The following is a 10,443-nucleotide window of genomic DNA, read 5'->3' as shown; positions in this document are numbered from 1 at the left end:
TCCAGTAGGGGACTCCATAGTCCTACTGGGAGACTTCAATGCGCACGTCGGCGACAATGGAGATAACTGGAGAGGCGTGATTGGGAGGAATGGCCTCCCTGATCTGAACCCGAGCGGGTGTTTGTTACTGGACTTCTGTGCCAGTCACGGATTGTCCATAACAAACACCATGTTCGAGCATAAGGATGTTCATAAGTGTACGTGGTACCAAAGCACCCTAGGCCAAAGATCAATGATCGATTTTGTAATCGTATCGTCTGATCTGAGGCTGCACTGACACTCGGGTAAAGAGAGGGGCAGAGCTGTCAACTGATCACCATCTGGTTGTGACCTGGGTCAGAGGATGGGACAGACCCGGTAAACCCAAGCGTGTAGTGAGGGTGAACTGGGAACGTCTGGAGGAGGCCCCGGTCCAAAAGATTTTCAACTCACACCTCTGGCGGATCTTCTCTCACATTCCTGTGGAGGTAGGGGACATTGAACCAGAGTGGTGTATGTTCAAAACCTCCATTGCTGAAGCCGCGGCAGTGAGTTGTGGCCTCAAGGTCTTAGGGGCGGTAACCCTCGAACCCCGTGGTGGACACCGGTGGTCAGGGAAGCCGTCCGACAGAAACACATTCAGTTAAACGAATCTAGATTTTCCATTTGTTTATTTATATATATATATAGTTATTTTATTATTATTATAATTATTATATTATTATTATTTTAAATATATTATTTTAAATATATTATTTATCTCTTCGTGTTCTGCATAAACTCCTGCTCCACACTCCAGTCCAGATGGTGGCGGTAATGCACCTCTAAGATGGTTTGCCGACTGCCAATAAACACTAAAAGACAAAGAAGTAGAAAACGATGTGACCAGGTGCATCACACCGCTGAATGACCACATTAGATACGTCCCTCTGACTGACGGCTGAAGTTGATCCAGTTGTAAGAGACACCGCAGTTAAAATGAAGTAAGTTTTAACAAACTAAAAAGCAGTTGCGGTTCTTTTGTTGTTGGAATGATTTTAAGCATTCCAAGTATTGTTTTTCTAAGCTTTTATTCCGCTCTTTATTCTTTTTCTTCCGTACGTATTTTGAACGTTTTCAACTGCTTCAAATTGTCAGCTATTAAAAACGTTCAAACTATTCGCTCCTTCAGGAGAAGGGTGCTATGATTTTTTTTTATCTTTCTAGCTCTTAAAATTGTCTTTTATATAAATCAAAATCATAAACTTTTTTTTTTTTTTTAAACCATGGTTTTCCAATGAAGTTCATTTTCAAATCCTCTTCAACTTCTTAAACTTTCAAATCCTTCTGTTTCGCCAATCTTTCAGCTACAGCCACCATTTCAATTTTAAAATGTTGACACAAGTCTAAACTATTTTATTTAAAAAAAAAAAACGCTTGGTCACTTTTCAGGCTTCATTGTTGGATCAAAATGATTGCATGCTTGTGCTGGTTGTACTCAGTTCTGTGTAAATCGCTGTCTGCTCTTTTGAGCAGCTCGTTAATGATCGCAGGTGCACCGTTACCAAGGTTTCTCAGACACGCGCTGCAGTCCTTCTGACACACAGCTGTTCCGTATTAGCTGCAGTCTGACAGGACCTGAAGGTATTCAGGTCTTACAGAGGACACTTTCGGAACTTCATCTGCACCCCCTCCCTTAAAAATAAAAGCCTCAATGATTATCTGTACCTTAACCATGAAGCTCAGGATAACAATATTTTGTTGACTACTTATTGCTCTTTCAAAAACTACAACCACTATTACCAGTACTACTGGTATTAATGCTAAAATGTCTTGCTTCTAGTAGTAGTAGTACTAAAAATACTATTCCTACCAGTAGTAGAGACACTGCAAGTGACTATCACTACTAGTATTTCTACTGCGAAGTATGACTACGGTTACCACAAATACTATGACTAATGGCATTGGTACTACAGCTGATAATACTAGTACTACTAACACTTTTTCTACTGAAACTACTACTGCTATTACTACCAGTACCACTATTATACCCAAAATACATTTAGAAAAATATCATTTCAGCTTTTGTAATTTCTGTATAGCAGTTTTTTAAAATTCATTTTTAGCTTCTGCATTTTCTGTATTCAGCAATTTCCTGAAATTCATTCCAGCTTTAAGCATTCCAACCACTTTTCACCAGGAAATGCATTTTCTAGTTTTGAAATGTGAGTGACTTGCAGCGGCGGAGATTCACACATGGCTGACCCGTGCGTGTATTCTGATATGTTCCTCGTTGTAAACGCAGGCTGCGGATGGAAACACTCGGTGTCCTCTTCCTCTGGGCCTGTCTGGACTCAGTTGTCGCCCACAGGTGCTCGTCTTCCTTCTTCTGCCGGAAGTCTCACCGTGTGAGCGCGGCGAGCGGCGTCAATCCCGGGTCTCCCCTCTTCCTCACTCCCTACGTGGAGAAGGGCGCCATAGATGAAGGTAGACGCGCACCCGCACACTGCTACACGGCCCGCAAGTGCACCACATGACACGGCAGACGTCTTTTGCTATTGATCCAGCCAGGGAGCGGAGTCTGGTCGGAGATCTGCCAGGCGCCAACGTCAAGAGTTACGCCGGGTACCTGACCGTCAACAAGAAGTACCAGAGCAACCTCTTCTTCTGGTTCTTCCCCGCGCTGATGGTAAAGTCAGAGTCCCGAGCCACACGACTACATCACTGTCAGTGCTGCAGCACGGGAGAACAAAGCAGACATGACGAGAAATACTCATTCTTGTCTTTGTTTGCTTTGGAAATTTAATTTCTCTTTTTTATGCTTGGTCACATGCCTACAGCGTGATGACCCTCAGCCTGACCCTATTGTAAGACGGTTAAACTGACTTTACCACTGGGTGGTGCTGAGATCTTACTCCTCCTGTGTGATGACCTAATGTGTGACAGGGAAACAAAGATAAAGCTCCGGTCCTGCTGTGGCTGCAGGGCGGCCCTGGTGCCACCTCTGTGTTTGGCCTCTTTGTGGAAAACGGACCATATGTGGTGTATAAGAACATGACTGGTAAGAACTGATGCGGCACTAAGACAACATGCGCTGAATTCTCCTTTAACCTGACGCACGTTGAGCCCCAAGTTTGTGTTTGAGCTGTTTTGTGTCTTTGCAGTTGGTTTGAGGGATTATGCTTGGACGTCCAGGTACTCAGTTTTGTACATTGACAATCCGGTACGTATATGTTGCACATTTAATTCAAGGTTTCTCAGCTCACGTGACTTTATTTTTATTTTCAATGTGCATGTGTATATTTTAGTCTTTGAGGAAGCACTTTTTTGTTGTTGTTCTAGGTTGGAACGGGTTTCAGCTTCACCAATGATGACAAAGGTTTTGCTCAAAACCAGGATGACGTTGGCAGAGATCTGTACAGGTAAAACACCTGCTATCCAACTCCGCAGGGATGTTGTCACTTGATCTAAAAGTCTGGGTTGATTACTAAATTATTTTTCATTCTCTTTTGTATAGTGCTTTAACACAGTTCTTCCAGATATTTCCTGAGTATCAATCCAATGATTTCTATGCAACTGGAGAGGTATGTTTTCTTTTCTATTTAAACTCTGCAAAGGAATTGTGTTAAAATGTATAATATGTTTTAAACTAGTACACATCACACATTTGTAGGAATTTCTACTCAGAAATCCATATGGAATGCAATTTAGATTTTAAGTTTCCTTAAAATACCACTGCAACAAGAACATCTGTATCTGGCGACAACATCCAAAAACATTCCACATGTTCAAAACAATGGCCCTGTTGCGCGTAACTCTTCTCCGTCCACATGCAGTCTTATGCAGGGAAGTATGTTCCTGCCATCTCCTACTACATCCATAAAAACAACCCCACGGCCAAAGTGAAAATAAACTTCACAGGAATGGTGATCGGGGACGGGCTCTGTGATCCAGAACTGGTGAGTATCTGACAAGTGTTTTTTTTTTTATTTTATTTTTATAATCATTAAACCCGGGACACCCACATCTGTGTTTTTCAGTGAATTAGTCTTCATCCTGGACCAATTGATTTCACATGTCTGTTTTCCAGCGTGGAGCTTTTCAACTTGCTCAGTTTCCCCGTCTGCTCTTGAAGTATTAGTGGTTTACAGTTCACCGTTTGCTGTCGTCAGAAAAATAACACTAGTATAGAATTTTATTTTTTTTAAAAGCCTTTTCTTTTCAATCCCAGATGGTGGGTGGTTACGGCGACTTCATGTTCCAAACCGGCCTGATAGACGAACACCAAAGACAGTACGTCGTCCAGCGGACAGACCTGATGGTCTCACTCATCCAGCAGCAGAAGTGGGTGGAGGCTTTACAGGTAGAACGTTCCTCCTTAATTTTGTCAGACCAAATTAGTTTTCAGTTGTCTAGATTTGCATCTTATTTCTAAATGAATTTCATTTTTTATTTTTTTTATTTAGCTGACAATGTTGTTACCGCATGACTTCAGGTTTTGGGCACCTTGCTGAATGGCGACATGGATCCGTATCCACCCTTCTTCCAAAACGCCACTGGCTGCACGAACTACTACAACTACATGACCTGCCAGGTGCTTAGAAGCAACGGCTCAACGCTGCCTGTGTGACTTCTACATACAAGCACACTACTTATTAGTTGAACCACCCCCACTTTTTGTTCTTCACGGCGCAACAGGAGCCTGAGGACCAGGAGTACTTCTCCCAGTTTGTGACCCTGCCAGCAGTGCGACGTGCCATCCATGTGGGGAACCTGACCTTCCATGACGGCTCGGAGGTGGAGAAGCACCTTGTGCAGGATGTGATGAAGAGCATCAAGCCGTGGCTCGGGGTGTTGATGGACAACTATCGGGTGATTGTCCAATGGGTTTTGTCTGTTAAACGGAGGTATAGTGCAAAGTCCCTCAATCTGACCAAAAAGTGTTTTCCTGTACTGTCCCTTTTTTTTTTTTCTACATACACTCAGGTCCTAATCTACAGCGGTCAGCTGGATGTTCTTGTAGCAGCGCCGCTGACCGAGAGGTTCCTGCCGACTGTCAACTGGAGCGGAGCGGCCGAGTACAAGACGACACCTCGTTACCACTGGAAGGTTCAGCCCAGCGACACAGAAGTGGCCGGTTACGTGAGACAAGTGGGGGAGTTTTACCAGGTGGGTTGTGAACAGTTACGCAAAGGGCACCTCTGAAGGGCTGTGTTTAAATTCTGTGATCCGCTACGCAGGTCATCGTCCGAGGAGGAGGACACATTCTGCCTTACGACCAGCCGGCGAGGTCCTTCGACATGATTGACAGATTCCTTTCAATGCGGGGCTGGATGTGAAGTGTTTTGGACCAAAACAAATAAATAAAAGCCCATGATTCAGCTGTCTTTTGTTTAACAAATTTAGTCTTCACTAAGTGCTGAATAAATGTATTAAATTCTATATTTTATGCTAAGCTGACTTTGGTCATCAGGTGTGCGGCAGATATAATGCACACAAAGTTGAAAATTCATTTTCGTTTTTGAAGACATTTAAGCTTGCATGTTCATGTTTGGTGGGCAGGTGTCCCAGTTTATCACAGACCCGAGGCCTTTACCTAACATGTTGTTCTCTTGTGGTTATAAAGTGTACAAAAGGCTACAAATGCTCAGTCAGCATTATTGCGGTAGAGTTCAAAGCAAACACTTTGCACAACAGGTAATGTAAAGAATGTGCTTGAATATAAAAACATCCCATGTAAATGTATTACGCAATTCTAACTGAAAATTACTTTTAAGGATTTATTTCTATTTGTTTTAGGAACTATCTCAAGCACTATAGACGAATTTAATTTCACATTAAAATCACATGCCTATTTGCATCATGGGACACTGAGACAATACTTAATTTTTATATTCTTTTAGGATTTGAGGCAAACTTTGACATTGTATCTTATCTTATTGCTCCCCCTCAACTCGCAAATTGTCAATGAAAAGTATACTAAGGTATAAAACATAACGCTATAATCGGTCTAAGCTTGTTACCATTTCCTGCAAGACCGCGCTCAGGTCCTCGAATGCAGAGCGCAACAACAACGACCACGTGACCCGGCGCGTTACACGACCTCCGCGGAGCTGATCATGTGACTCAGTGCACTGCTGACTGCCCAAGTGAAAGACGTCTCTTTGACTGACTGCTGAAGTTGATCCAGTTGTAAGAGACACCAGAGTTAAAATGAAGTAAGTTTTAACTAAAAATCAGTTTCGTTGTTTGTTTCTGAAATGTGAGTGACTTGCAGCGGCGGAGATTGACGCATGGCTGACCCGCGCGCGTATTCTGATATGTTCCTCGTTGTAAACGCAGGCTGCGGATGGAAACACTCGGTGTCCTCTTCCTCTGGGCCTGTCTGGACTCGGTTGTCTCCCGCAGGTGCTCGTCTTCCTTCTTCTGCCGGAAGTCTCACCGTGTGAGCGCCGCGAGCGGCGTCGACCCCGGGTCTCCCCTCTTCCTCACTCCCTACGTGGAGAAGGGCGCCATAGATGAAGGTAGACGCGCACCCGCACACTGCTACACGGCCCGCAAGTGCACCGCATGACACGGCAGACGTCTTTTGCTATTGATCCAGCCAGGGAGCGGAGTCTGGTCGGAGATCTGCCAGGCGCCAACGTCAAGAGTTACGCCGGGTACCTGACCGTCAACAAGAAGTACCAGAGCAACCTCTTCTTCTGGTTCTTCCCCGCGCTGATGGTAAAGTCAGAATCCTGAGCCACACGACTACATCACTGTCAGTGCTGCAGCACGGGAGAACAAAGCAGACATGACGAGAAATACTCATTCTTGTCTTTGTTTGCTTTGGAACTCAACTTTTTCTTCAGGCTATTCCTTGCGTGCTCCCTCGGCCACCTTTTGATAAGCACCTGTGTGTATTTGCTGAGTGTCCGTGTGGGAATGTCAGTTATGTTGGTCGACTTTTTGTGTTAAAAGACACGTTTCATTTCCCTTTTTTATGCTTGGTCACATGCCTACAGCGTGATGACCCTCAGCCTGACCCCATTGTAAGACGGTTAAACTGACTTTACCACTGGGTGGTGCTGAGATCTTACTCCTCCTGTGTGATGACCTAATGTGTGACAGGGAAACCAAGACAAAGCTCCGGTCCTGCTGTGGCTGCAGGGCGGCCCTGGTGGCACCTCCATGTTCGGCCTCTTTGTGGAAAACGGACCATATGTGGTGTATAAGAACATGACTGGTAAGAACTGATGCGGCACTACGACAACATGCGCTGAATTCTCCTTTAACCTGACGCACGTTGAGCCCCAAGTTTGTGTTTGAGCTGTTTTGTGTCTTTGCAGTTGGTTTGAGGGATTATGCTTGGACGTCCAGGTACTCAGTTTTGTACATTGACAATCCGGTACGTATATGTTGCACATTTAATTCAAGGTTTCTCAGCTCGCGTGACTTTATTTTTATTTTCAATGTGCATGTGTATATTTTAGTCTTTGAGGAAGCACTTTTTTGTTGTTGTTCTAGGTTGGAACGGGTTTCAGCTTCACCAATGATGACAAAGGTTTTGCTCAAAACCAGGATGACGTTGGCAGAGATCTGTACAGGTAAAACACCTGCTATCCAACTCCGCAGGGATGTTGTCACTTGATCTAAAAGTCTGGGTTGATTACTAAATTATTTTTCATTCTCTTTTGTATAGTGCTTTAACACAGTTCTTCCAGATATTTCCTGAGTATCAATCCAATGAGTTCTATGCTACTGGAGAGGTATGTTTTCTTTTCTATTCAAACTCTACAAAGGAATTGTGTTAAAATGTATGATAGCTTTTAAACTGGTACACATCACACATTTGTAGGAATTTCTACTCAGAAAATCCTATGGAATGCAATGTAGATACATTCAAGTTTGCCTTTAAATACCACTGCAACAAGAACATTTGTATCTGGCGACAACAGCCAAAAGCATTCTACATTTTCAACATATGGTCCTGTTGTGCGTAACTCTTCTCCGTCCGCATGCAGTCTTATGCAGGGAAGTATGTTCCTGCCATCTCCTACTACATCCATAAAAACAACCCCACGGCCAAAGTGAAAATAAACTTCATGGGGATGGCTATTGGGGACGGGCTCTGTGATCCTGAACTGGTGAGTATCTGACAAGTGGTTTTTATAATCACTTTTAAACACGACACAAGTATAGTATTTTTAAAAGCCTTTTCTTTTCCATCACAGATGCTGGGTGGTTACGGCGACTTCATGTACCAAACCGGCATGATAGACGAACACCAAAGACAGTACGTCGTCCAGCAAACAGACCTGGGGGTCACACTCATCCAGCAGCAGAAGTGGATCGAGGCTTTTCAGGTAGAAAATTTAAAAAGTTTTTTATAGTGCTGTCAAACAATTAAAATATTTAATCGTGATTAATCACATTTATGTCAGTTAACTCGAAATGAATCCCAATTAATCGCAAATTTGTATCTATTCCAAATGTCCCCCATTTTCCCCATCATTTTTTCCTTTGTTTTAATGGTAAATGGTAAATGGCCTGTACTTGTATAGCGCTTTTCTAGTCTTCTGACCACTCAAAGCGCTTTAACACTTGGGATCGAACCCACAACCCTCTGATTGGAGGACGACCGTGCTCCCCACTCACCCACAGTCGCCCTGTGCTCTGTGGGTGTGGGTTAATGCTCTTTATCAACATGTAAAAGTGGATTGGCTTGCTTTATGAAAATATTTTATTGAAAAACAGGGCGGTATAAAATTATAAAAATATTTCAGATGAAGGGTTAGGGTTTTGTATGTATGATTTGCCTGAAAAAAGCGACTACAAGATGAAGCAGGGGTGCTGGATTTGTTTTTTCTACATGTTTTGTGAGTGACATTTGTAGGACTGTCCCTCAAACAGGATCAAGTAGCCGGGTCACAATGTTTAGCAAAAAAAAGTTAATCTCGTGAGAAAGAAATTGACGCCATTTAAAATGGATTTGCAATAACTTGTTTAACTGACCGCACTATTTTTTTAAGTTTAGATTTCCGTCTCTTATTTGTCAATGAATTTAATTTTTTTCATTCAGGTTTTTGACAGCTTGCTGAATGGCGACATGGATCCGTATCCCTCCTTCTTCCAAAACGCAACCGGCTGCACGAACTACTACAACTACATGACCTGCCGGGTGCGTAGAAGCAACGGCTCAACGCTGCCTGTGTGAATTCTGCAACTCTAAATACAAGCACGCTACTTATTAGTTGAACCCCCACTTTTTGTTCTTCACGGCGCAACAGGAGCCTGAGGACCAGGAGTACTTCTCCCCGTTTGTGACCCTGCCAGCAGTGCGACGTGCCATCCATGTGGGGAACCTGACCTTCCATGACGGCTCGGAGGTGGAGAAGCACCTTGTGCAGGATGTGATGAAGAGCATCAAGCCGTGGCTCGGGGTGTTGATGGACAACTATCGGGTGATTGTCCAATGGGTTTTGTCTGTTTAACGGAGGTATGGCGCTTAAGAAGTTTCAATCCTCAATCGTTCTCTTAACAGTGTTTTCCTGTGCTGTCCCTTTTTTTTCTACACACACCCAGGTCCTAATCTACAGCGGTCAGCTGGATGTCATTGTAGCAGCGCCGCTGACCGAGAGGTTCCTGCCGACTGTCAACTGGAGCGGAGCGGCCGAGTACAAGACGACACCTCGTTACCACTGGAAGGTTCAGCCCAGCGACACAGAAGTGGCCGGTTACGTGAGACAAGTGGGGGAGTTTTACCAGGTGGGTTGTGAACAGTTACGCAAAGGGCACCTCTGAAGGGCTGTGTTTAAATTCTGTGATCCGCTACGCAGGTCATCATCCGAGGAGGAGGACACATTCTGCCTTACGACCAGCCGGCGAGGTCCTTCGACATGATTGACAGATTTCTTTCAACGCGGGGCTGGATGTGAAGTGTTTCAGTCTCACAAGACTGACCAAGGCACCTCCACTTCAAAGAGCATATTTTTAATTCGAGATCAGCACATTGTTGAATTTTTACACATTTAAGTATTTTAGCAGGTGAATTTTGCTTTGAAAATTCAATAAGTTGTTTTAATGTGGAGCCAACTCTGTCCCATTTATGAGAACAAACATTGCAGGTTTATAATTGTATGAGGTGAATATAATCTGTGGCATTCAATCAGAACATGCTTCCTGATGAAGAGAACCCACTTAATTAGCTTTGAAATAGTTCTGAGTGCACTGATAATTGTAGAAGGCCGGCCAGTGAGTTTTAAAGTGTTTTAATGATTTGACATCTGTTGCATTGTTCAGCTGATGATGCATTTTTTAAATGTTTTTTTGTCCCCTCAAATGTTTGGTTGGTCTAGAAAATGTCCACCAGGGGTCACTGTGCCTAAAGTCATGGTAAAGCCAGAAATAAAACCATATAATTTTACTAAACTTCTGTGGGTGTCAATGTATCTTTAATTCCTCACTATCGGTATCAAAGTTCTGAAAAATACAAAATGAATC

General features: G+C 43.6%; 2 protein-coding genes across 2 annotated transcripts; both read left to right on the top strand.

Moving 5' to 3' along the window:
• The first annotated feature begins 838 nt into the window (after nucleotides 1-838).
• Nucleotides 839-5,335, top strand: LOC120810765 (putative serine carboxypeptidase CPVL). Its single transcript, XM_040165618.2, has 13 exons — nucleotides 839-962; nucleotides 2,264-2,445; nucleotides 2,526-2,647; nucleotides 2,905-3,019; nucleotides 3,123-3,181; nucleotides 3,301-3,380; nucleotides 3,476-3,542; nucleotides 3,795-3,917; nucleotides 4,190-4,321; nucleotides 4,454-4,552; nucleotides 4,657-4,830; nucleotides 4,945-5,127; nucleotides 5,199-5,335. The coding sequence occupies exons 1-13, from the start codon at nucleotides 958-960 to the stop codon at nucleotides 5,295-5,297; spliced, it is 1,440 nt and encodes a 479-aa protein (XP_040021552.2). The 5' UTR covers nucleotides 839-957; the 3' UTR covers nucleotides 5,298-5,335.
• Nucleotides 5,336-6,044: 709 nt separating this feature from the next.
• LOC120810764 (putative serine carboxypeptidase CPVL) lies at nucleotides 6,045-10,371 on the top strand. The gene is made up of 13 exons (XM_040165617.2): nucleotides 6,045-6,176; nucleotides 6,301-6,482; nucleotides 6,563-6,684; nucleotides 7,072-7,186; nucleotides 7,290-7,348; nucleotides 7,468-7,547; nucleotides 7,643-7,709; nucleotides 7,965-8,087; nucleotides 8,175-8,306; nucleotides 9,023-9,121; nucleotides 9,231-9,404; nucleotides 9,526-9,708; nucleotides 9,780-10,371. The coding sequence occupies exons 1-13, from the start codon at nucleotides 6,172-6,174 to the stop codon at nucleotides 9,876-9,878; spliced, it is 1,440 nt and encodes a 479-aa protein (XP_040021551.1). The 5' UTR covers nucleotides 6,045-6,171; the 3' UTR covers nucleotides 9,879-10,371.
• Nucleotides 10,372-10,443: the final 72 nt, after the last annotated feature.

The sequence above is a fragment of the Gasterosteus aculeatus genome, chromosome 20, assembly GCF_964276395.1.
Source record: "Gasterosteus aculeatus chromosome 20, fGasAcu3.hap1.1, whole genome shotgun sequence".
Lineage (NCBI taxonomy): Eukaryota > Metazoa > Chordata > Actinopteri > Perciformes > Gasterosteidae > Gasterosteus > Gasterosteus aculeatus.
This window is presented reverse-complemented; position numbering and strand designations above follow the sequence as displayed.